Source organism: Carassius gibelio, chromosome B13 (assembly GCF_023724105.1).
Source record: "Carassius gibelio isolate Cgi1373 ecotype wild population from Czech Republic chromosome B13, carGib1.2-hapl.c, whole genome shotgun sequence".
Taxonomy (NCBI): domain Eukaryota; kingdom Metazoa; phylum Chordata; class Actinopteri; order Cypriniformes; family Cyprinidae; genus Carassius; species Carassius gibelio.
Window position 1 is genome coordinate 25,765,181 of NC_068408.1, and position 26,111 is coordinate 25,791,291.

Sequence of the window (26,111 nt, forward strand, 5' to 3'; positions counted from 1 at the left end):
TGCCAGGGTTGCAGTGTGTGACAGTCCTCTCTGGAATGCTGTGACTGACAAAAGTCTCTTTTACTGCTGTCACTGCGACTCTGAGATACGCCACCTCTATTCAAGAAATATCTTCACTACGTGGGTAAGTTTTATTTTACCTCTCTCATGCCTACTACTGGCCTTGGACATGCTGTCTCTGAAGACAACAAACCAACTTCATTAAGTGGGGCACTTTGGGTAACCGGCATGTGTGATTACAAGTCTGGCCACCAAACTAGATGCTGAGAACTGGTGTGGCATTTATGACGCCTTTGTAGTCTTCATGCTGCCAAGGGTTACTTTCTGTATTTGGCTTCCCCACCATGTATTTTTTATTCCTCTAATGCTCAGCTTACAAATGAGTTTCCCTTACTGATAGTACACAGTGCCTGAAGTAATGAGACTGTGGCAGTAATTAGAGTAGGACCCTGGTCTATCACAGAGCGTTGACTATTGCATTGCTGATGTTTAGTATCATACTGTGCAGTTCTCTGATTTGAAAAGTCTTAGATATTTTAAAATGGGGATCTAAAAGTCCCACTAATTGAAGCCATGATGAAAAACTGTAACCAAACCTTTCCGAGTTCGTGTTAAAGTTGCATGCTGTCATTTATGAGCACAATGTTGCTTTGAGTTGGTGGTAGTAGTAGTATGGCCTCTTTATGTCTGGGCTGGATACAACACTGATTATTACTACTTGTTTTTATCTACATGGAACAATGCCAGACTACTTTTGCTGGCAGGAAAGTGAACACGTCCACACCCTGAGACTACTGTGTATGGCTTCTCCAGAACACAGACTTTTTTAAACCCATAAATACAAGTTTGAGAACCGACACATCCCATGTGTTTGGTGCCACATTTCTTCAATTATGTCATCTCTTGATGATGGTGTACTCATAATTGTTCAGTGCATAGAATATGGTGGTCATCATTGTGATTTGGAAGTGAAATTGTTAGCATTGTCTTCATACTTAGCTTGGAATGTGGGCTGCCTTTTGGCTTATTTTCTTGCTCGAAGGCTGTTATGCAGTGGGATAGAGTCGCCTTGTGTGAGAGGACTGTTTGTAGGACCTTAGAAAAACAGGGTGCGAGAAATAATAACAAGACCATATCCTCCTGTTTGAGAATGTGAACCTTTATTTCTACGACAGAATGAAAACAGTGAATCTTTAGACAAGACTTTAGACAAGGCATTTGAAATTCTGGCCATTCTCCCCAATTAAAATTCAAGAAGCAAACTTATAAGTGCATTTAGTTGACAGTATTTTCCCTTGAGAAGTGGAAAAGAGATGTGGGTGTGTAAATGTGATAAAAAGGGTGAGAGAGAGAGAGCTAGACAGGCATGTAGGAAGCATTAACAGGATACTCTATCAACATGATGAGACATGACCAGCCACACAAGGGCTGAATTACATTGAAAGCCTGCACCTGAGTGTCCATGTACTCCAGTGGGACACGGTTCACTAGGAGATACTTACTGAATAATACAGAGACTTACTGAGAGATACAGTACCATTGGCATTGAACTGCATCAAAAAACCCTGGTACTGACAGCTCTGTTGACAAGTTGACATGTCCTATGGTATGACATTTTAAATGAGGTCATCTTCATCAATCTGTAGTAAAGCCGTAGTTATAATTATGAGTTATATTTATGGGGAAGGGATCCATGTAGAGTTGTCTTCAGAAAACGCACACAATAGATGTGTAGCAGTGATAGCTGAATACAGTATGGTGGTATTTGAACTGGGTGCAGTTCTGCCACATCATCTACTATTAGAACATAGTGCAGGATGCTCATATGTTTAAGAGAAAACCCTGCAAGATTGGTTTTATTTTATTATCATTATTAAATCATGACTAAAATAGCTCTTATCACAAATGTTTTATGATAAATTTACTTTTAAAATGCCAAGCGTTATAAATCTCTGTGTTGTGTTACTTATGCATTTGTATGCAGATAATGGGAAGGAAACCAGTCCCTGAACACCTGTGAGTTTGGTTTCAGTGACCAGATCACAGTGCCACAATTGTACAATGTGTCTGTTCCAATCATTTTGTCTGCTTAAACCTCTGATTTCAGATCTGTCTTCATCCAGACATCAACAGATGTTCAGATACAAGTCCCTCGATGTATATATGAATACTGGAGAAAATGTATTTTGCTATTCTGTTTCATTGTGACTTTAACTATGTGGTTAATGTATTTTCACCACAAATTGTAAAACATAACATAACATTAACATATTTCCATATACGGCAATTGATACTATATATTCTAATGCAGAATGTTTGTTTTGCTTGTTAAATAAGCTTTTATTTTGTTTCCTGTTTAAACCATATTTAGTGGCGCTTCATTTGGTAATCACATATGCTCTAAATTATTATTATTTTTTTAAACATCCATTGTAGTTCATTTGCATCTTTACGGTCACAGCAGTAATCAGCTTCACTAAGACTGAATTTAGTTGAAGCTGTTATTTACCAGAGTTAAACTCTGACTGTGTTATTTACAAACCTCACTGTAAATCCTGCAGTCATCAATTTAGCTGGCAAAATGTGAACACCAACCAAAACCCAAAAGAGGGATCTTTGAAAGCTACACTAAATATCCAAACATCTGAGTATTGATGTGGAGTCTTTGACTGGAAGTTGGTGAAGTGGTAAACATGAGAGAGCTAATGCTGATGGCTCGTGATGGGCTAATTGTAGATGTAAGTTGGCAGACATGGTAACCAGATGACCAAACATTAAACCTGGCCCAGATTAGCTCTATAAATGGACATTCCTCCCAGAGATTTTGTTCTTGCTCAGCGTCCTCCAATGAGATTTGAAGGTAGTATATAATAGCAAAGCATTCCTGTATGTGTGACCATGTTTTCAACACAACTTGTATACTCCAGGTTTTTATAGTCATCTACAGAGCCCATATTGTGGACTAGCCTCCATATGCTGTGGTGTCCATGTGGTCCGCCTGTGGTTTTCATAGACCCACCATGAACATTTTCACTCGGCCCTAGGCCAGAGCAGCGAGCCTGTTTGACTCCCTTATATCTTTTAGCATGAGCTCCATATTGTGTAAAGAACTGGCATCTGCTTTCAGTGTTTCAGACACTTCAGGGTGTGTGTACATGTGTATGATGAAAGATTTATTGTACATTACATCAATGATTGAGCATTAGCTGACAAAGAAACATTCTCCTAATCATAAAATATCTACCAACTCTTGCCCAGATGTGGGCCAAATGCATGGCGTTTGATGCAACACAGTTGGCTTTGTGTGATAAGACAGACTTGGAGTCTATGGCACCTCATCATGACCGCCGTAAAGCTCTGTCACGACGACCCAAAACAGCTGTGTGACAGAACAGATGTCCCCTGAGCAATTTCCTGGACTTTGTCCACTGCTTGAAGTTTTCTACAGCAGCTTGAGAAATATCAATGCCATTGCACTGTGATCTACACATCATCATTACAGCAATGATGCAGCAACTCCAGTTTGATGGGTTTCTTGAGGACATGCATGTAGATATAGACAAACTTTATGCGACATGGAAAATCCTTCCTAATGTCTGTAGACTTTTAAACGGGTTTTAATAGTGTCCTCTTTGAGTTGCTGAGGTTTAAATTTGTAAATATTGTTTCTGAGAGGGAAAAAAACACATATGGAAATGATATAATAGCTGAACATTAAATGCAGAAATACAGAAACAAACCGACAAAAAAAAATAAAAAATACATACATTTGTGCATAAATAGTTCCATATATATATATGTTTTGTAGTTGTTTTAAAAAAGACAAGTTTATTGTAAACACAGACTATTAGACAGACAAAAACACTGGTGTGCCCTTCCTCCAGGATGTTAAATAAAGCCAGCCAATCAAATTAGAGGTTATGAGCAAAGAATCTTTCCAGAAGAAAGAACTTCTAGGACTGGAACGGATGCAAATCAACTGCCGGTAATGCTATGAATGCACTAGTTATTACACTAGTGAGAAGACAATTATCACTCTTGAAGTCTTTCTAGCATCTGATAAATCCCACATTTTCAAGATTTTTGTTCATAATCGAAATCAGTACCTGAGCTAATTTTTGATGAAACACCTGATCACTTTGATTATCATTAAACATACACAGTGAACTTGGCTATATTTGGAGTTTACAATGAAATAAAAGCTGTTTTAGGCTTAGACAATTTGCAAAAGGTAAGATTTAGCGTGTCACTCCTCTTCTTTTCTTTATTTTGTATGATAGGCTATATGCAAACTTGTTTTGTAACAAAACTGAGAGTGTTCCAATAGTTATTAATTAGCTCTAATAAGTTCTAAATGAGCTGCACATTGGATGATGAGTGAAAACTGTATGGCTCATAATAACTGAGAGGTGCCGATGTTCTGTTCAGCAAGACTCTGATATGGAGAGTTTTGGTCGTGACCCTGATGACTGTTCACACAGCTGTGCGTGTGTTTAGGGTGGGACTGAAGGAGGCAGTAACTTTCCCCTCCAGCATCACACACACACTCACACACACACACACACACTGTCAGGTCGAGTGCAACTCTAGTTTCAAAGCGTCTCTGCGCGTCAACCGAGCAGCTCTGAAGGTAAGGTCTCCTCTCATTTCACACACTTTCATCTGGTTTCGGGGAGGGGAAAAAAGCAAAAACTTTGAGTTTATATTGAATTACCTGCAGCCTTGTGCTTCAGTTTTTGTTTTCTCCGCCTATCAAAACTTCCCTCTGAGTAATTCTAGAGCCAGACAGATGCGGGGAGAGCCAGTGATGTTTGAGTCGAAGCTGTACTGCAGAAGCTGGGAAGAGCACTTCTTCTGTCTGCAGCAGCAGTATGTGAGGAATCGCTGTGAGCTTGATCAGGCTTGTTGTTTGAGTGAATGATGCGTGTCTGTGTGTGGAGATGTGAAGGGAAACTCTGTAGAGACATGTCTGCTCTTTGAGGACTGCAGGATTCTGCTGAGGTTCTTCTGCTGTTCTTTGTTCCTCTGTCTATATAACTGTCTATATATGTGTCAACCTTCATTATTCCCGTGTATACAGTAGCGATACAGCATGTATACAGTTATACAGTGTCTGAGCTGTGTAAGGCAGGTGTTGCAGGTTTAAATCAAGCCAAAATTTTCTTTCCATTTACTCCATATATAAAGTGGCAATTAAATAAATTAATAAATACATTGCATTCCTTCAATTGGTTCAATTTGGTAAACATTCAAGTCTGTTTAGTTTAACTCTACATTGGATATTTAAAGACATAGATAAACTATGAAGAGGTCATACATGATATGATAGTTAATTAGGCTCCTAAAAAGTTTTTTTTTTTTTTTTTTGCTGACCTGTGGTCTTCCTCAATCAAATGCTGTCAGTAAGAATGGCCCTCGCCCGATTTTGACTTGACACCTAAGCAGTAGTAATGACTAAACAACTAAACAAGCATGTGCGTCATCCTGCAGCGTTTGTGCTCCAGACTCCTCCGAATGATTCCTCCGATCAGGTGTGGGTGAGGAGAGCACTTTAATAAGTGATCATGTGCATAAGAGAGCTTCATTTTAAACTATGTAGTTGTATGTAGTTGCCCAAAAGAAAGTTTGGTACAATGTTCTTATCATGTTCATGTTGCACTGTAAAACACTTGTTCTTCTTTTGAGGTGGGACACGGTTAAGCTGGGGCCGGGTGTGGTGGTGAAGGTGTAGAGATACAGTCAGTTGTCAAAGTAATTAAAATGTAATCACAAAAATGTATTACGAACGTAAGGTCTAAAAATGTATGTACAAAATAATTCCATTGAATCAAAAGATTCATTTAAATTCTAGTACATAGTGCTCTACTTATTACTCTTTGAGTTCACGTAAGGTTCTTTGTGCTCAGCCGAATGAGTTTGCTTGAAAGTAAATCAGTAAAATGAGGATTGTGGGATTTTAACCTGTTTCTTAGAGCAGCACATGATTGTTCAGGAGATTTTTCAGCTCAAGGTACCGGCTGACGCTGAACTGAAAATAAGCTGTGTTCAGTCTTGTGATTCAGAAAACATTTTACTTTCTTTTTTTCTTTTCTTAATTGTGGTGGTGGAGTTCAGCTACACAAGCTTTCATGTTGATATTCATATAATTTGGATGTTTAGTTATCGATGTCTTTTGGTCTAAGATGCTGGGATAGGGATAGACTCCAGCATCCCTGGGACACTACAGAGGACAGCAGCTCTGGAGAACAGCGTGATGGATGGATGAATAATGTGTATAGCTTCCTTTGATGAAAAACAGCCCTGACTTCGTTTATGATGCTTGAATGTGTCTCAGCTTTTCTTTCATGTGTGGACTCCATGTGGTCATTGGTTTGGACTGTGTGCTCATTCTGGGCTTTAAGAAGAGTCGAAGCTCATTGATCTCAAAATTCCTCGCTAATCCGGGTGTTATTATTACACTGAATTATTATAGCGGCAGAAAAAAGAAAACTATAAGTGCTGAAGCCCCTATGGGGGTAAAACACAATACGAAACGTGAAACATGAGTTCAATTTGAGTTCAACGTGTTCCTAAATCACAGGTTACAGTCAGGTATGTAATTGTGGCCTTTAATGAGACAGACTTTGCCTGTTTTGGGCCCAGAAACAAGAGGTAAACATAACAAGAGGTGCGTTCCATTCAACCCTAAGTGGACTGCAAAGTGGACTTTAGATGGTATTCCACCATTTTAAGTGAGATTCCATTCGGAATAGAGTGAACATGTTCAGTTCGAATGGCACTGTGAAGGGCATAGGGAATAAGGGAACATCGGTACATCACTCCACAGGAAGTGGAGACGTAAAATCATTGTCAGTGTCATTGCGCACCGCTTCACCAGTCAGAATTAAAGCTGGAGCAGTTGTCCTCGGGTGTCCTGAAGAGCACACTTTATATTGGGTGTCCTAAACTACTTGTGATGTACTTTCATCACAAAAAAAAGAGATTAGAAAGACACAACCCAATCCTCAGCAAACATAAAAGTAGCTCAGCATTCTTTCCACATATCTGTCCCGTCAGTTACAGAATGGATTGAAATACAGCAATGGCTTTGAGTAAATCAGGCCTATAGCTTTGGCAGTGGGTTAAGCTCAGAGACAGTGTGTTGGTATCAGCAATCTGGACGCTGCCTGTGATGATGAGACGAGAAATGACTGATCTGCTGTGCTAGCTTTCATTTTGCAGTGGTTAGTCTTTGTTACCCTGAAGTGAGTGTGTGTTGAGCAATTGTGAGCTGCAAGACATCCAGAAAGCATCATAAAACCAGGGTTTACGCAGGGCTGCCATTAAGAAACCAGTTGTATCCAGGACCAGTGCACAAAAATACACAAAGAATGGAGCACAAAATCTGGATCCCTGAAATAAGGAATTTAAAATAACATGGTCTGATGAGTTATCTTTCATTATATTTCCTGTAAACAAGACTGGGTTGGAGGTTTGTACAAGTCAGTCGACATGGTCTTAACGTGCTAGTCTCATGTGTCTGTAAAGTTGTCAATGCTTTTTATTCTGTATGTTTACAGGAAGAAATACAGAGGTTTAAGAGACCCTTTTACACTCCGGCTGTGGAGCTCAAGATGAGTAAAGCAACTCTCACTGCTGTCTTTATTGGTAGGTTTGTATGTTTTTTCCAATATGCATTTACTTATTCTTCACTAAATTAACTTTGGATGAACAGACATCCTTGATTATTAATTACAGTCTGGCTAACACACTCAGCATTCTTCTAGCTGTCATGTCTGGGATCATTTCTCAGTAGGATGATTATGGCAAATTTTGGTTAAAAAAACAATGCACACCTGAGATTGTGAGAGAAAGAGAGAGGGGTGGGGGGGGGGGGGAGAGAAAACACACCTTCCATAGAGAATTTAGTGAAGAAACAGTGGAAAGGGTTTTTATTTTTTTATTTTTTTATTTTTTTTTGTCCTATTGTTAGTCATATTTTTTTGTATGATCGGTGCCTTTGTTGGTTTTGGTTCATTTGCTGTTTTATGGACTTTGAAATAAGTGAAATTCATTGGTGATGTTATGACTACCTCATAGCTGTGCATTTACCGACAAATGATTGCACAGCTTGGAACGTTCATCAGCCAATCAGAATCAAGAATTCAACAAACTATAGATGGCAGCTTGCTCCATATATATTCAGTTTAGTAACAATTCAGCGGGTGTGCAGCAGTCACAGTAATTGGACAGCCTACATTTAAGTTTAAATCACACGTTAAAAAAAGTGTTCATTTTAGAGATGTACGGCCCTTGCACATGTTTGCAATTTTACTGCTGCTTGGAGTTCTTGCACTACTCTAGGAATAGCCTTATTGCAACTGTGGAATAGGTTGTCTCGTTATTTGCATTTGTATTATGTACTGTATGATCTACTGTATGTTTCCTAGTATTTCTACTGACTTCCAGTGGAGCAAAGCCAAATGGAAAGAACAAAAAGCCAAAACAAGGTAGCTGTTATTAATCTATTGATAGTAATATGCATGTTTGAGACATTTGCTACCACATGATGTTCTTCTGACATTGCCTCTGCTTTCCCAGCTGTGCCAGCAATAGAGTGTGATATGCGGGCTGGGAAGATCATTCTCCCAGAGTTTATTGTCAAGTGTCCGGCTAACTGCAGGGAGACCAAGGAGAAAGTGTATGGGACAGGTGTATTTGCCTCCATATCCAGTATCTGCAATGCTGCCATTCACAGGTCAGCTCAAACAGTTTAAACACTCTTTAAAGACCCGGTGTTCACCTGCTGTTACTGTATGATCAGTAGGACAAATGAAAATATTATGCAAAAGCTTGAGTTCTCTTGATGAAATCACAAGTTGCTAATCTAATTGAAAAGAATTGAGCAAAAATGTACACTTAGCAAGCCTTGTTACTCCACTACACCAGCTCTTGAACCTGCAGAAGTACTCCAGTTGACCTTTGTAGTTATTGGGGACCAATAAGCAGTTTCTTTAGAGATTTTTCGTAACATTTTATTAGACAAAAAGAGTGGAAACCTGTATATAATGCTATGGATCTACCTCAGGAAGGGAGGCTTTGGAGATCTTCCCTGCGAACATCTGTCATCTGCAGCGTCTGATCGTCCAGTCATCTGTTTCATGGCTGTTAAGTGTAATCACAACATCCTGAGAGGTTTAGAGAGTAGGAGAATTTAGTTGAAGACCTCATGGGTCAAGGTCTAACCCTATAAAACTTGAGAAATGATTAGAATAACATGGGTAGATCAAAGGGAAAGCTGAACAAAATGTGTGTGCCTCTTCAACAAATAATGTCGGCTGAGGAGGTTGTGTTAGTTTATCAGATGCTATGGTGTATCAGTCAGTGCACATGTGGGAAATATATGCATGCATTTTGTTTGGATTATATTATATATTATATTATTCCATAGACCACCCTCAAAAGTGATCACGCTATCTTTGCCACTGGATATCAGTCAAATGTAATTTATATAATCTCAGTACACATCATAGCATTTTTAAGCATTTCTAGCATTTTCTTTTCTCAATATTCACTCAAAGCTTTTAAAGCTGCCCAAATCAATGCAGATCCCTTAGATAAATGCACTGTGTTGTTTCTTTTGTTTTGTTGTCAGTGGTGTCATCACTAACTCTGGAGGAAAGGTAATTGTGATGAAGATGGCAGGACAGACGATCTACAAGGGTAGCTTTGCCAACGGTGTCCGCTCTCTGTCCTTACCCAACTGGAGAGAATCCTTTTCTGTCTCAGGTAGTGTAGAGCTTACTCTGAACACACACTGTTGGAAAACACCTATATGTATTGGCAAACAGGCTCTGTATATATTTACTATTTTTTTTAAAAGCTGCTAGCCACCGCCAGCATATTTTATAATTTTCACTAAAATTTCAAGGCCACCAGGAATATCTGAACATGTAATACATCAAAATAAAGAACAGAGCCTCTACTTAGCTTCAAGATTTCCTTTTTATCAACAATTTTTGTTAAAAAAAGAAATCTATTTTCTGAGCAAAAAAAAAAAACAGAAAATCTGGATCATATTCAGTATGATGATCAAAGCAAAGATGCAGTAGCTTCCATCAGCACCCCCAGAGCTCGCACGGTCCTTTAACCACATCCTGGATCGACATTTCACTCTCTAACATTAGACTGTTTTTATTTATATGTGGCTTATTGTTGATGATTACATTATTTTTCATATGCATTGTTATTGTCTTCCTCACCTGTGTTTTTGATCGAGAGATTCTGGACTCATTGAGGAGCTGCGTAATAGCGCCCCCAAGTTTTCTGTTCTGGTTTTGGCGGAGAAGCGTTGTATTATAAATAACTGATGTGGGCCGGATTTGGGCCAACACTATGTTACTGTCTGGTTTACCAAAGCATGTGACAAAAAATGAATAATTGCAATTATAGTAATATACGAGGCAATAATATGAAATATTAAGATTCTGTATTCTCAGACAGCAATATAGTGTTGGCCCAGATCCGGCCCACATCTGGCCCACGTGAAATTGTTCCGGGCCGGATCTGGGCCGAAACAGCTTGCTGTCTGGGTTGGGTCTGGGCTATATAAAGCTCAGGTGTGGCTCAGATTGGGGGATTCTGGTTTAATTAAGGCTGAGAATTGGTACCAATAATAAAACCTGTTTTGGCCCAGGGGTGATTAACTGGCTGAGATTCGGGCCGGATATGGCCCATGTGTGGCCCTAGTCCTTAATCCAGTTCTGGGCCACTTCAGGGCCGTCATTCTTCGCGTTACTATTGGGCCGAGGGAAAAGTGATTGTGTGGCCCGGATCTGGGCCAGAAGACATTTTCTATGTGGGTGGATACTAAAATTAATTGGATTCATGACTTTTGGTTCTGTGTGTCAGTGGGTAAACCAAAGAATGGGGTGACCTACCCGTCCACTCTGGTCTTTGTATCCTCAAGACCCACCACAGTGAAAACAGGTAAGCGGTATTAGCTGGCTATTAATACTCATATGTGTGTTGTTATGTCATTAAAGCTTTCCTCTAACTTAAACAGCAGTGCTTTGCACTAACAATGCCAGGATCATGGGTTTGATTTCCAGGGAATGTATAATAGCTGATCTAGGGCTGACTTAACCAATAAGCGAGGTAAGCAAAATAGTGTGCCATTCTCCTTTGGCCAGATGGGATCTGTCTCTGGGGCACATGTCTAGTTGACATTGCCTCTGCTGGCATTCAGGGATGTCGTTTAAGAGCATATAGTTTTTGTGTAGGGGCCCCATACCTGAAATTTGCTTAGGGCACCCAAACCACTAAGTCCACCCCTGTAACTGATTAGAAGGCAAGATCCAGCTAATGTGAGATTTTACCAGGGACAAACTTCAATCTTAAACGAAAACAACTGGAAAAAATGGAATTCATGCTTAAGGATCTCTGTCTGACAAACACTGTGATTAAAGCCACACACAGCAGGGCCTAGCATAGTGTGGATCCATGTTCAGAATCCTCTGGTAAACCAGTAGCAGTTCATCATCTATTCACATTTCCTCGATCCCAAGGTGATCCCAAAGACCTGACGTACTCCACAGCGTCGCCTGTGACTGAGGCTCTAGAGGCGGAGCCGAGCTCTACTGCAGCTCCGCCCACAACCACTCATGTGACCACACCCATCACCACATCAGCCAAGCCACAGGTCACCAGCGTTCATAAAGTCCGTGAGGCAGGTGAGCTAGCCTTTAACACATCTGAATAAATCTTAATTGAATGAATTAGTTTATTACAGTAAATTCAATGCAATGCTGTTATTCATTTGTTCTTGGGTCAGTTTTTCAGTACCCTATTGAAATGAGCATCCAGTCTGGACGATATGGATCAGGTTCCCTCTCTATCCATCCTCTTTCCTTTCTCTGTTTTTAAAGCAACCTCTTTCTTTCTGATCTAGGCAGCAGTCACCCGTATTTCAGCTCTGTTGCACGTAAGTCAAGCATGTTGAATCTCCCTCACGTGGCACTTCTTGTGGCTGCTGTCATATAATTTTATTCAGGCCTTCTGGGTGTGTTTTTAGTGGTTTACAGAACTAATGGTCCCTTGCAGTGTTCCTTTCGTTCTTTGTTTTCGTAGCAACCGCCTGTTGTCTTTTGGGGTGTAGATGGTGTTGGCCCATGAAAAGTCGGCATGAAACAATGTTTCACTTAAAAGATATGAAGTTTTTTTTAAAAGATATTAAATGAAAATTCTTCTTTGGAGCACCAGCTGTTTCAAAAGCAGAATTTATTACTATAGTTTGATGAAGTTTTATGGTATTTTTCTTTAGACTTACATGCACTGATGAGTCCTGCTTAGTAAGACCAGGATAAAAAAAAAAAAAAAAAAAAAAAAACAGATTATATTAGTGCTTCAATATTTGTTTTCTCTAAATGCTGCATGTAGGACAGCCCCAGATCGCCCAAGGAAAGGGTCCTGCGCAAGGTACAGTATGTTCTACTTTGACACTGTCTGTAGTCCTCACTTCCTCTGTCAGTAACACAAGCCCTTAACTCTAACCATAACATTTGTCTAAAGCATTTAGAGGCAGCTCCGTCTATGCCAATAGGTTTTCACCCCGCACAAACACAGGTAAACCACACTCACATTACTCTGACTGTTTGTCCTGTCTTGTGATGCTTACCTGTTGTCTTTACGTTTCTTTGTACTCTAGGAACAGGTATATTGTTAAGTATTTTGATATATTGCTGTTGATTTTTTGTGTCCTGAGCTACATGAGTTTTGATCTCACTTGCTGTTTTCCTCTAATATTCCTAGCTATCTCTCTTGTATAGGTATGTCTCTTTAATCCAAATACGCAACTGTTTCAAAATCTGTAAATGTGCTCTTTTGTATGTCCATGTCTAACAGTTTAAGCAAAATATACAGTATGAGACTCTTCCTACAATCAATATATTTCCTCACCATGATCGTTGAAACATAAAAATTGGCTCACAATTTAATTTAAGTTTTGTATGCTTTTCCTGCTAAATAAAAAGCCTATTACCGTCTGAGCTAAGTTTGATGAAATTATCTGAACACACTGACTTGACCTCTTCACATGGCTTGTTCCTCGCATTACCTACAAATAAACCTCTGTTGTGGAAATTAGTGTATCCTCAGTGTGTATTTTGGTGACAATATTATTCCTGTATTGCACAATTAATAGTTAAAGACAAGGAGCACTTTACAGCTTTCCCCAAAGACAGTACAAGTTGTTTTGCATGTTGTTTACAGTATTTTACAGGCACAGTCCTTGGTATATCACACTGATAGATCAGCTCAGAGTTTCTATTGCTAATTTAGATGTATTGTGTTCTTTCAGTGAGGTGCAGCTTTACATGTGGCTTGTCTTGAATGTGTTTGCATTTTTTACGGCAGGTGTGCACAGACAAGAGACAAGCACCACGATCAGAAGACAGCCGCATGCTTCCTCAACTTCAGGTTTGCATGACTCATTCATTCAATTCAGACATCACTCAGTAGCAGCTGCGATGCAGGCATGAACTCTTGCTTTCTTCTCTCTTGGATATTTTTACATCTGTTTCACATTGTTAAGGAGCTTTCAGTCGGGTGCAACCACAGTCTGAGAGAAAGCAGCACACGGCACAGTCTAATCCCAGTAAGTATCTGCAGATGCCGTCTATTAGCATGTGCGTGTCTTTGCATGTGTGCTGATACACATCAAACAACACAAATGACAGTGCAATGCTCTTATTGCATCAGAGGGATCAGGTAAAGCTTTGTCTGAAATTAGCACCTTTAGACACAGCAAGGCTTTAGCCAAGCAAGTAAACATGCTCAAATTATACTTGACAGTAAATAAATATTAAAGCACATCTTGGTTATATTTACTAACGAACTTGGTCCTTTGTACCAATTTTACTGCAGATTCGTTTACAAATACGGCACAATTCAACACAGTATTTTCAGAAAGATTGAAAATTAAAAATGATGCTGTGCGATCTGACAGTAATGTTGCAACACACAAGTGTGAGTAACAATTGCTTTGCTGTTATTACAGATCATTTGATATGTAATGAGAATGTATGCATTCATCTGTGAAGGATGTAGACTGTCAAACATACTCAATTGTTAGCCAATCACAGCAGTGGGCGTTTACTTCCGAGTCTAACATCCTCCACATCTATTCAAACAGAGCATTCTGGAGAGGGGTTCAAAAACAGTACAATAAAAATGCGTATTGCTTCTAACTTTCTATGTTTTTTGATAAAACATTTAAAAGCTTGATTATTAGTGGACCTCAGAGAACGGTACAAAATAAAAAAGCTGAGGCTTTTATATGTGTATATGTGTGTGTATATATATTGTCACGGGGTGAAGAATCACTCGACAAGGGTTCGTGAATTTATTTATTGGTGCAAGATGCCTGGTGAAGTGAGGTGAGCCACTTCCTGATGGCTGGTGCTTCCCGTGCGTTCCCCGTGCTCTTCGGTGCCAAACCAAAGTGAAAGAGAGTGTCCTCAAGTGCTCCAAAGTGGGTGGGCTGTCGGTCACTTGCTGTTTTCTGTGGAGAAATGAGAGAGGGATTAGACCAGCGTTGCATTCGGTTCGAGACCGTCTTCTGAGTGCAGCGTGTGCTGCTTAAGAGTGCGCAAGCTGATGGGGAGCAGCTGTGACTGATCAGCCGGCGGTGAGGACGTGCAGGTGTTTTACGTTGATTGGTGACGTTGATTCCTCCGAGGACGCTCGTCACACCACACCCCCCCCCCCCCCCCCCCCCCAAGCATCGTTCTGGTCCTGTGAACATGAAGTTAGGGGAGGGTGGGGAATGACCCCTGACAAACCTGAGTAAGCTGTCCAGATTCGGGAGAGGCCATCGGCGTTCGTGTTGGCGGCCCCAGCTCGATGGCGAACTTCAAAGTGGAAGTCCTGGAGTGCTAGGAAACAGCGAGTCACCCTGGCGTTGGTGTCCTTGGCGCGGGCCATCCACTGTGTTGGGGCCCCATGTAGGCCGAAGGGAAGGGTCTGGTACTGCCAATGGCCACTGGGGATTGAGAAGGCAGTCTTCGGCTTGGCGGCCTCAGAGAGTGGTACCTGCCAATAGCCCTTGGTGAGGTCCAGGGTACTGATGTACCGGGCCCTTCCTAGGCGGTCCAGCAATTCGTCGACCCAAGGCATGGGGTACGTGTCGAACTCGGAGACTTCGTTCAGGCGGCGGAAGTCATTACAAAAGCGGAGGGTGCCATCCGGCTTTGGGACCATCACAATGGGGCTGGACCACGGACTCCGGGATGGCTCTATTACCCCCAACTTCAGCATTTGTTGGACCTCTTCCTCAATAGCCTGCCGACGAGCTTCCGGAACCTGGTAGGGCCGTTGCCTGATGACGACTCCTGGGGGTGTCCTAATGTGGTGCTGAGAGGGCTGGGAGGAGAACACATCCTGGAACTGACTGACCAGTTGCTGTAGCTTCGTCTTCTGGGCAGCCGAGAGGTGGGGGTTGACATCCACAACCACAGGTTCGGTGAAGCTCAGGGCAGCTACTTGGTCCCAGGTCCCCACCCATTTTTTCAGGAGGTTGATGTGATAGAGTTGCTCTGTCTGCTGCCGTCCCGGCTGTTTCAGGCATTATGTGACTGGTCCAATCCTCTCCACCACCGAGTAGGGTCCTTTCCAGGAGGCCATGAACTTGCAGGCGGAGCTGGGGACCAGGACCATGACGCGGTCTCCGGGTTGGAACTCACGTGGTTGGGCTGCCCGGTCGTAGTGACGTTGCTGCGCTTGCTGGGCCCTGGTGAGGTGTTCCTGGACTAACGGCATCACTCGGTCAATCCGTTCCCTCATTTGTCAGACATGCTCAATGATGGTACGATGAGGAGCAGGCTGCTGCTCCCACGCTTCCCAGGCCACGTCCAAGAGGTCCCGTGGTTGATGGCCGAACAGGAGCTCGAAGGGGGTGAAGCCAGTTGAGGCCTGAGGAACTTCGCGGATCCCAAAGAGCACGTAGGGGATCATGAGGTCCCAATCCCGCTTGTCCTCTGCCGCCACGCATCTGAGCATTTGCTTGAGGGTTTGGTTAAATCTCTCTACAAGCCCATCCGTCTGGGGGTGATAGACTGTGGTCCTCAACTGCTTCACTCACAGCAGCCTGCAGAGGTCCGCCATTAGCCAGGACATGAACAGGGTTCCCTGGTCAGTCAGGATCTCTGAGGGGAGACCGACTCGGCTGGCCAGCAGAAACAGCAACATAGATTTTGCGGTGGCCTTCCGCAGGGGGACTGCCTCTGGGTACCGGGTGACATAGTGGACGATGACCAGGATGTGCTCATGCCCTCGGCAGACTTCGGAAATGGCCCCACTATGTCCATTCCAATCCGCTCTAAGGGCACCTCGATGATAGACAGCGTGATGAGTGGACTGGGGGGGGGCTTCCTGGACGACGTGGCCTGACAAGTCGGGCAGGCTTGGCAGAATCACTTTACTTCGGCCTCCAGGCCCGGCCAGTGGAAGCGGTCGCGGATGCGTTGTGTGGTGTTGGCTGCCGCGAGGTGACCTGCCATGGGGTGGGAATGTGCCAGTTCCAGGATGGTCTCTGTCTTTTATCGAGGCACGACTAGCAACTTTTTCTCCTTGCCCCTCCGCTGGGTGACACAATACAGCAGGCCATTCTCGACAACAAAATGTGGGAGAGGTTGGGGCCGGGGGAGGACATCCTCTCCATCCACGACTCGCACCTGAGTCCAACAGTGTTTGAGTCGGTCGTCCTCCCGCTGTTCCTTGGCGAAAGAGCCCCCTCCAGCAGTCTGTTGGTACACATCATAGAAAAGATTAGCAGATTGGGAGGGGGCCTCACCTTCTCCCCACTGTCGGAGACAGGCAGGGACGGCCGGCGGCAGGGTCCAGGCGGCCGCCTCTGCCTTCAACGGTTCCCCTTGGGGCTGGCAGGCTGAGTAGAGGCGATGAGCAGCTTGTCGAAGCCAGGCCAATCCCTTCCGAGCAATATGGCCAACAACAGGTCCTTTACCTGGCCTACCTCCACTGGCCAGGTGCCTTGGGGGGATGAAATGACCATCTCACGGGCCAGTACTTGGCGAGTGTCTCCGTGCGCACAGGTAATCGGCAGGAAGTTTTTCTGGCCGCTTTGGGGGGCGCACAACCGTGACTGGATGAGGGTGACCACACTGCCTGAGTCCAGCAGGGCCCGGAATCGTCTCCCATCCACCTTCACCTCTGCTTCGGGGGCTCCCGCTGATGGACGATGCAGCCTGCCAGCCAGGCTCTCGGAGGCGATGGTGGGTCAGCGCTAGGCATGGGCTCATCTCGCGGTGGGGGAACCAACCTGCTGACCGGTCACGCGGTGCCTTCAAGTGGGCGTCGCTCCTGGACAACCCTCCGGGGAAATGGCGGCAGCCGGTCCCCTGCCTCGCTGTGATGGATGGCATATGCCAGCTCAGTCGCTTCCACAAGTTCCCGGACGTTGCTTGGGTTCCTCATCCCGAGGGCTTGACGGTGAACGCGAGGTAGTGCGCAAAGGACGCGATCGACCACCACTCGTTCCACTACCTGTGTTGGGGTGGGGTCTCCCTCCAGTAACCAATGCTGGGCGATGCGGCCGAGCGGTGAGGACATGCAGGTGTTTTACGTTGATTGCCAGAGCGATGCTGATTCCTCCGAGGATGCTCGTCACAATATATATATACACACACACACACACAAGTTTTGATCTAGATATAAAATTTAACTTTTATTTTAATTAGATTAAATTAGCAGATAGCAAAATATGACAATAAAGAAAATGGCTAATGCCATCAATGCCTGTGTGATACAAAAGTGATTATTTGATCAGAACTGTCTAACGAGTTGACATCATAGTTGACATGACAGAACACATCATTTTTCTTTAATCTGACAGTACATGATCTCTAAACCTCTAAGCATGATTAACAGATTAATATACAATATTTCCTTGCTACATAAACCTCTAAAAGTCAATTTGATGTCTTGAAGTAATAGTTTTTCAATCTCCGTATCTAGCATTTGCAAGAAGAGATTGGCCGCACCCTGCGTACGCACGACCTGATTGGTTCTCTGGCATCAGAAGACCAACAGGTATCATAATCATTATGCAGGTTTCATCATCCTGTTCGAAAACATAACCATCAATGCAAGGAGCAATAAACAAGACATAAACATAGATTAAATATCCTTTTAAATTCCAATTGAATATCAATAAACACTTCATAATTCATGCTAATCTAAATCTGACATGAGGCCCAACCATCACTTTCTGTTCAGATAGTAGCCACTCTGTGCCAAACACAGACTATAAACGGAGCAGGTTGAGTACTGGTGACCCCACAGGTAAGGATTTCATACACTGATATATATATATATAAAACACATTAATCTGAATTATGCCTTCATAGTGCACATGTCTGTTTTTGATATCACCATAGCTTCATATCAGTGTACACAGGTTCCTACCATATCTGCTACTCGTTTTCACACTGCGTTTACTTCCTTCATGTGGTTTAAATAGGCCATGCCGCTAGCTTTCAAGTTAGTTTTAAAAGTCTGTGCCAATGTGCGACCCATATGATATCAAAAACATTCAGAGCAGCATGCATTTCTGACTAACCTCATCATTCATGTCTGAGAAAAGGTGGTAACCTACAAGTGTTGTACTCCTCTTTACAGCTATTGATTGTCTGGCTTTTTTTTTTTTTTTTTTTGTACACATGGGCATTATTGGTATATTTTCCATAATGCACTATGCTGAATTAAATGTTCCTGCAAATGCTGCCTCTGTTCTCTAGCTCTTGACCCAAGGCCTGATAACACAGAGTATGAGCACTGGCTGTATAACTTTGGACAGTATTGTAAGTATTCTCGTTTTATTTTGGAATAATACATGTATGCCAAAAAGCCTATGCAATGAGTATATGTTATATATGTGTAATAGCACATGTTCCGTATGAACATGACTTTCTGTGAGGGTTTCCAGTTTAAATAACATTGTAACCTAGCTTAAGCTGCTTCGCTGGTCTTAGCTGGTTTAAGCTGGTCTCCCAACATAGTCAAGATGGTCTGATCTAATGGGTCTCTCTGCCTGACTTATGGTGGGAAGCTTCCATTAAGTGTGTAATGGCAGTGAGCAGTGTGTGGACTGCACACTCTATATAACAACATCTGTCCCCGTGTCTAGATTCAGAAGAGTCTTTGTTGGGAGCATCAGCCATGCTGTTAATGCTGCTGAACTCTGTACCACAGAGTCAGACGGTATTTGAATAAGATTATTTATGTTACTTTTTGCTAATAATACATGCATTAGTATAGTGCTGCATGTACCAAAAAGGGTATCTGTACTCATCTAGTAAATGCTATAATACAAATAATGCCTGGATTAATGAAGATAAACTTAAAAGCATTTACTGCATATTTATTCACAAGATCAGATGTCATGGCTGTGAAATGGGAGTTGTGGGCACAGCTCCGGTGAGTATGTTACTGGTTGTGTAACTGTAGTGAGGACCATCACTGTGAGCCACTGTGTCTTTGTAAAACTGGAGGCCTGATTCATGTTAACATGATTTCTGTTTTCAGCTCCTGCGCCAGAAGAACACAAGCCTCCAGCTAAGACGAGCCCCACCAGAGGTGTGTCAAAGGCACAAGCACATTTGTATATTAAAGCACACAGTTTACTCGCAGTGCAGAATATTGATATATAGTGACACTATGACCAAATACAGGATTTTTTATTTAATTGATTATATATATATATATATATATATATATATATATATATATATATATATATATATATATATATATATATATATATATATATATATTTTTTTTTTTTTTTTTTTTTTATGATTACATTGTATATTAATTAGTCTGGGATTACAGTAAGGAGTCGCTTACTGGGTCAAACCCGTTAGAGTCAGGTGAGACATCTAACTCATTTGAGTTCATTTAAAAAATGTGCCTATATGAACATTTTAGCAAAACTCTAAAACATACCTATACATTACAATTAATTCATTGCATTTTCTCATTGAAATGAATGCTAGTAGCAATAAAACACCAACACTTTTCTTCTGATTCTTCTTCTCCTGTGTTTGATCCAGAGATTCAGCACTCTTTCAGAAAATGTGTAATAGCGCCTCCTATCATAAAATGGTGAAAGCACAGAAAGCTGGAAAATTATTTCAATGGCTGGGAAAGAGTTAATAAAGACTTATTTTCCAGTTGTTGTTTATCTGTGTCAGATAAGACTGAACATGTCTTTATTTCCACTCACTGGCCACTTCACTGAACATGCCAAATGTGTAAGAAGCAACAGAATATAATTTTGCTGAAAATATTTTTCTAATGGGCATGGGTTGCTTTATTACAGTTTTACAATCAAAAGTTTGAATTAGCAAAACTCCATTATCAGGGCCTCGTAGCCTTTTTCCCATTTTTATTCAATTATATAGACAAGCTATTTTATTTTAAGTTTGGACTTGATAAGCCATAACATAGTTATTTATAACACTATGGATAGGTTTCATGAATTTCCTAACATGTAATTGGGTTATACATTATTTTGATGGTCCACTTTAGACATTCTACTAACTATAAGTAACTTTGCAACTACATGTCAACTACTTCTCATGGATTCACAACAACATGTGTACTAACTTTCAGATTAGACTGTTAGGTTTAGGTTTAGGGTTAGACAAATAAGTTGCCATATACTTGGAAAGTTTCTCATAGTCAGTATATGGTATGTTGTGAACCCATCAAAATAAAGTGTTACCTGTAATTATTATGTCCTGTAATCTTCAAGGTTTCAACGCACGAGGACACGACTTAACAGCCAGAGCTCCTGAACTCACGTCTCAAGGAGATCCAAGTACAATTCCTCCATGCTCCTTCAAAACTGTCATTGATTGTGAGATCATTATTCACTTCCTCTCATGGCTCTCCTTTTACTCTCATCTTGTCTTTGTAGACTGTAAAGTTGATATTGCATTCCTCATGGATGGCAGCTGGAGCATTGGGAAACGCCGTTTTAAGATTCAGAAAGACTTCCTCGTGGAGGTTTCTCAGGTCATCAATGTGGGTGTAGCTGGACCCATGATGGGCATCATTCAATATGGGTAAACGAAGTCCCAGAAAACACTCAAATACTTGATGTCTTGATAAGAATAAATGAGGGACCACAACAAAAAACAATGCCGTTAGTATTGGCACATATTCATAAGTAAAATGTGGTTTTAACATACATAAATGTTCACTCACTTAGATACGGACTGACAGTGTCTAAAATGAAAACACATTTACACAGCTTCACGTATGCATACGCGTGCAAATCTTTTGAAGAACTTAAACATTAATTAAACCAATGCAGTAATATATTATTTAGTAAATTCATTGATCCATAGAGGCACATTTGAACATTTCTAAGATCAGTTCTGTAATTACATTAATAATGTGCATTTCAGACTGTACCCAACAAACCAAAACATACAAATACACAGTTAGACCTTGCTGATATAACATATCTACATTTCATTTCTGAACCAGGGATGATCCGGTCACAGAATTCAGTCTTAAACAGTTCTCCAGCTCCAAGGATCTGAAGCCGGCCATCAGCAAAATAGTCCAGAAGGGTGGTCTCTCCAATGTAGGTGAGTGAATAAACCTGAACTATACCCTGAAGACCAAAAAGCAGTAGTCATCACATGGTTTCACTGAATTTCACCCTGTTTGCACATCTCCGTTTCATATAAGATCTAAATCTGAGCTGGGACTGTGGCTAAATTACAGGGCTGGTGCCACTCTGTGGTGTTTTTGTGTAAGCTGACCAAATGCCTGAGGTTTATCCAACCTAGAGATTAGTTTTTCACATTGGTTGTATGGTTTGTGTTATAGATAGTGTTTCACTTTAATCTAACAGTGGAATCCTGTAAACAAAAAAAAAACAACAACAGCTGCCCTCTCTAGCAGAGCTATAAAGTTAAAGATAGCCTGAAGACACAACATTATCTGCTTTGATGAATCTGGTTGGACGATGTTTAATCAGCACCATAGCCCTTCATCTCCTGTAAATGTTTACACAAACCTGCTTGTTTGGACTCTGAAATTCCTGAGGGCTGCAGTAACCCCCAAAACTATTTGACTAAAGTCATGGGCAATATATGAACAATAGCAAAATATCAAAGCAAGTGTCATGTATTGTAGAGAAAGATGATACTCCTTTCTACACAATGCTTAAACTGGAATGTTAGCAAATATATACATTTGTTTGTGGTAAATGTAGCAAGCTTGGTGATCTACACTGTCAAATCTAATTAGTCGGGCTTACTTTAAAAAAAGCATGTAAACTGATTGCCTTGGAAAAGCTTAGTAAAGTGAATAGTACAGTATGTTGAACTGACCAATGCTAAGTAAGTATAGTTTACTTACACGAGGGTGCTAGGAACTTCTAGTACTTGATCCTTTAATTTAGGTTTACTCATGACTTAGTATAGCTACTCGCTGAGTCCAAGAGTGCAAGTCTTTTTGTGACTTCAGCAAATTACATCAAATTATTTAAGGATGATATTTACCCAATTATGTACCTTTCAAGATATTTATGAAAAAAAAAAAGTTTACTCATTGATGAAAATAAGCACAGAAAAACAACAACAACTAGAATATAGGTCACCCTCTATAAGCAACCTATTTACTAGTTTTCTTCCCTTGAAACTAAATTACAGTGATTTCATATTGCATTGCTGCTTAACAGAAAAAAAAAACTATATATTTATATTATAATAACTTAAAAGAAGTTCCAAGTGCCAAACCAAATTGTCCATTAATCACTATAATGGTGAGTTTAAAAAGATGACTTAAAAAGATGAAACTAGTGAATGCAACTAGTGAAAGATAACTGCAGACATGGAGGAAATATTTTCTTCTTCTTCTTCTTCTCTAAGTGTCACTCAAAACAGTAAGTAAATTGTTTATTTAAACTTGAAAGTAGCTGTAACTTCATAAAACATACTAAGTATAACAACTAAGAAAAGATTAATAATGAAATCTAAGTAGGATTTTACAGTGTAGGGGAGAACTGACTTTCATGCCTCTGCTAAAAACCATTAAAACACTGGCTGATTAAAATGTACTGAGCATAAATAATAATGAAAAGTGAAATAAGTAAAGAGAAACTCTCCTGCTGCATTAAAGACATTTGATCTGAAAGCTGGAAGATACTACATGACTTTTTAAAACACTAGGCACCATACATTTGATGGTTTTATAAATGGTTAGAAAAGAAAGAACCGAAAATCACACTAAACCGTTTTTATCTATCATATACTGTGTAATTTTACCAGAAATCAGTCGACTTCAACTGACCAAAATCTGTAGACTGGCGTCAAATCTCAGCACTGACTCATCCAGACTGCAAAATAGGGCAGAAATCTGGGCAGAAGTTTTAGCAACCTTCATGCACCAACATTCAGAAGCTTTTAGCTGTGCCTTACATTCCCCAGTACCTTTTTTAGGTCCATTTAATGTATAAGTACGACAATTTAAGCAATCAATTCCAAGTGGTGAAAACAAAGATGAAGAGATGTTATGCAGTTTAATTAAGTGCTGCACTGATGGTTTTCAGCAGTAGCGTGCTGAACTCTTGCCTTTTCCTGAAGTCCTGGAAGCATTTAAGGAAAGCATTTCAGGGTAGATCCTGAACCCAAAACAGTGCTTCAATTGAAACACAGCAGAGAGGGTTCACAGGGAGGAAGGCTGATGCAACTGTAGCTGTTCTGTACTGATTCTGGCTCTGTGGCCCTTTAAGGAAAGGCCCTCTCCTACATCAACGAGCATTTCTTCAGTGATGCTAATGGGAACAGAGGTGGAGCGCCCAATGTGGCTGTGGTCCTGGTGGACGGCTGGCCCACTGACAAAGTGGAGGAGGCCTCGCGTCTGGCCAGAGAGTCAGGCATCAACATCTTCTTTGTCACCATCGAGGGCCCAGATGACAATGAAAAACAGAACGTGGTGGAGACCAACTTTGTTGACAAGGTATTAATACTGACTAATGTGGGGTGTACAGTTTGACACATGCCAGAATGTCATGGCAAACGAACGCAACTGAGGGAATCAGAGAGAACTTTTTTCTTGTTTTGGTCTGTAGGCTGTGTGCAGAACCAATGGCTTCTTCTCGCTCCCTATCATGAGCTGGTTCGCCTTGCGCAAAGAAGTGCAGTCTCTGGTGAAGCGCGTGTGCGACACAGACCGCCTGGTGTGCAGTAAGACCTGCCTCAACGCCAACGACATCGCCTTCGTCATCGACGGCTCCAGCAGCGTGGGAACCGGGAACTTCCGCACCGTGCTCCAGTTCGTCGCAAACGTGACGCAGGAATTTGAGATCTCAGACACGGATACGCGTGTGGGAATCGTACAGTACACGTACGAACAGAGGCTTGAGTTCGCTTTCGGACAACACAACAACAAAGCTGATCTGCTGAATGCTATCAAGCGTATAAACTACTGGAGCGGAGGTACCAGCACGGGAGCCGCCATCACATTTGCTGCTGATCAACTGTTCAGCAAATCCAAACCCAACAAGCGCAAGATCATGATTGTCATCACGGATGGACGCTCCTACGATGACGTGCGGGCCCCGGCTCTGGCGGTTCATGGTAAAGGTGAGTGCAGTGGAACACAGTAGGTCCCTGGGCCAGCATCCGTGGTTGTGTCTGGAACAGTCACATGGACAACAATATTCAGATTTTAACACGATCAAGACAATACTCTGGTTAAGAATCTAGAATGTAAACAGAGATTCGAAGGCAAACAAAAGAGCATGGCTTTAACACTGCCGTTGTCTGTTTGCATGTATAGAAAATAATTAACTGCACTTGAAGCTTTCACTAAATTAAAAATGAAACATCCAAAACTGTATGGCATCATAACAAAAACAAACTATCAGCCAGAGATGTAGATCAAGAAATATGGGTAAATCACTTTAAACAGCAGTCAGGGCCTTCGGGGCTCTACTTAAATGTTGCTGAATGATAAAAGTACCTGTTTTAGAGGATGTATTTACAGTGTCTATGAATGTGAAGAAAGCTGACTTCCAGACCAGCACTTCCTACATTTTTGAACTATTGTACTCTCCCGTATCCCATGCATTAGGTGTGATCGCGTACTCCATTGGTATAGCCTGGGCAGCACAGGACGAGCTGGAATACATCGCCACTGACCCCGACAGAGACCACTCTTTCTTCGTGGATGAGTTTGACAACCTCTACAAGTATGTATCAAAGATTATTCACAACATCTGCAACGAGTTCAACTCCCAGCCACGTAACTGAACCAGGCTTACTGATGGAAATGGCAGAATGTCACCAAGAATCCAAGGAGTAAGTGCATTACCACACAGTTAATTTAGGATACTGTCGTTAGAAACCTTACTTTCTGGATGAAAAGCTTACAGGACGGCAGCATGTTTCCAGATTTGATTTATTTTATTTTTTTGTGCAATTTAAACCAAATACAATGTGGAAATGGTAAAGATGGCAGTGGATGTGCGTTTGGTGATTTTGGATTAACGTGTGATGGACTTCACAGAGTTACAGATTTTCTGACATGCACATCCAAAGAGGTATTTGAGAAAATAATTGCTTGATTTATGCATAAATGGTTTCAGTTTTAGACTATTTATATTTTACATGCTGAACACAAGAAATGAAAAATTATCAATAATATCTTTGTTCATATGAAAAGCTTATAGCTAATTGTCTGCACAAGACAAAAATGTTGATAAGTTACAGAGAATACAACAATTAAAGAAAAATGGCCATATTTCAGAAGCTTATGTTGTGTGGTTCTAACAGAATGATTTCTTTTTCTTTGTCAGTTTAAATTCATGTAATGTAATTTTTGTATTTGTATATATAAAAATGCTTGTATTTTTGTCAACTGATCAAATATGTTAATGCCGTTTTTAATAAAATTATTATTGAAAACCAGCAAATTCACAGTTTTGTATTGAATGTAAACTGTCTGGGACATAATATTTTTTATCTTTTAATTTTTCTAAAATGTTTATGATTATTAAGGATATTTAATGTGTTGTGCCATATCATGCATCCATA

The 26,111-nt window shown here is 41.2% G+C and overlaps 1 protein-coding gene across 5 annotated transcripts; it reads left to right on the top strand.

The window, feature by feature from the left end:
- Positions 1–25,980, top strand: LOC127969764 (vitrin). Of its 5 annotated transcripts, none has more exons than XM_052571857.1 (22): positions 1–124; positions 7,560–7,647; positions 8,430–8,489; positions 8,581–8,737; positions 9,635–9,768; positions 10,891–10,968; positions 11,547–11,711; positions 11,930–11,962; positions 12,418–12,456; positions 12,550–12,603; positions 13,393–13,455; positions 13,571–13,633; positions 18,010–18,084; positions 18,271–18,336; positions 18,792–18,854; positions 19,579–19,629; positions 20,810–20,875; positions 20,975–21,122; positions 21,550–21,653; positions 23,807–24,033; positions 24,146–24,659; positions 25,150–25,980. In XM_052571857.1, exons 2-22 carry the CDS (start codon positions 7,614–7,616, stop codon positions 25,326–25,328), a joined length of 2,373 nt encoding a protein of 790 aa, XP_052427817.1. In that variant the 5' UTR covers positions 1–124; positions 7,560–7,613; the 3' UTR covers positions 25,329–25,980. The 5 variants fall into 5 exon arrangements, with proteins under 5 accessions (XP_052427817.1, XP_052427813.1, XP_052427814.1 ...); XM_052571853.1 differs by lacking the exons at positions 1–124; positions 11,930–11,962 and adding exons at positions 4,561–4,630; positions 11,813–11,863; XM_052571854.1 differs by lacking the exon at positions 1–124 and adding an exon at positions 4,561–4,630.
- Positions 25,981–26,111: the final 131 nt, after the last annotated feature.

Bases quoted from the DNA above. Each gene is read 5' to 3' on its own strand.
- LOC127969764 (XM_052571853.1), top strand. From the start codon at position 7,614: ATGAGTAAAGCAACTCTCACTGCTGTCTTTATTG. The intron at 11,864-12,417 runs GTTCCCTCTCTA...TGCTGCATGTAG, and splicing joins GTCTGGACGATATGGATCAG to GACAGCCCCAGATCGCCCAA. The intron at 20,876-20,974 runs GTACAATTCCTC...TTGTCTTTGTAG, and splicing joins CACGTCTCAAGGAGATCCAA to ACTGTAAAGTTGATATTGCA.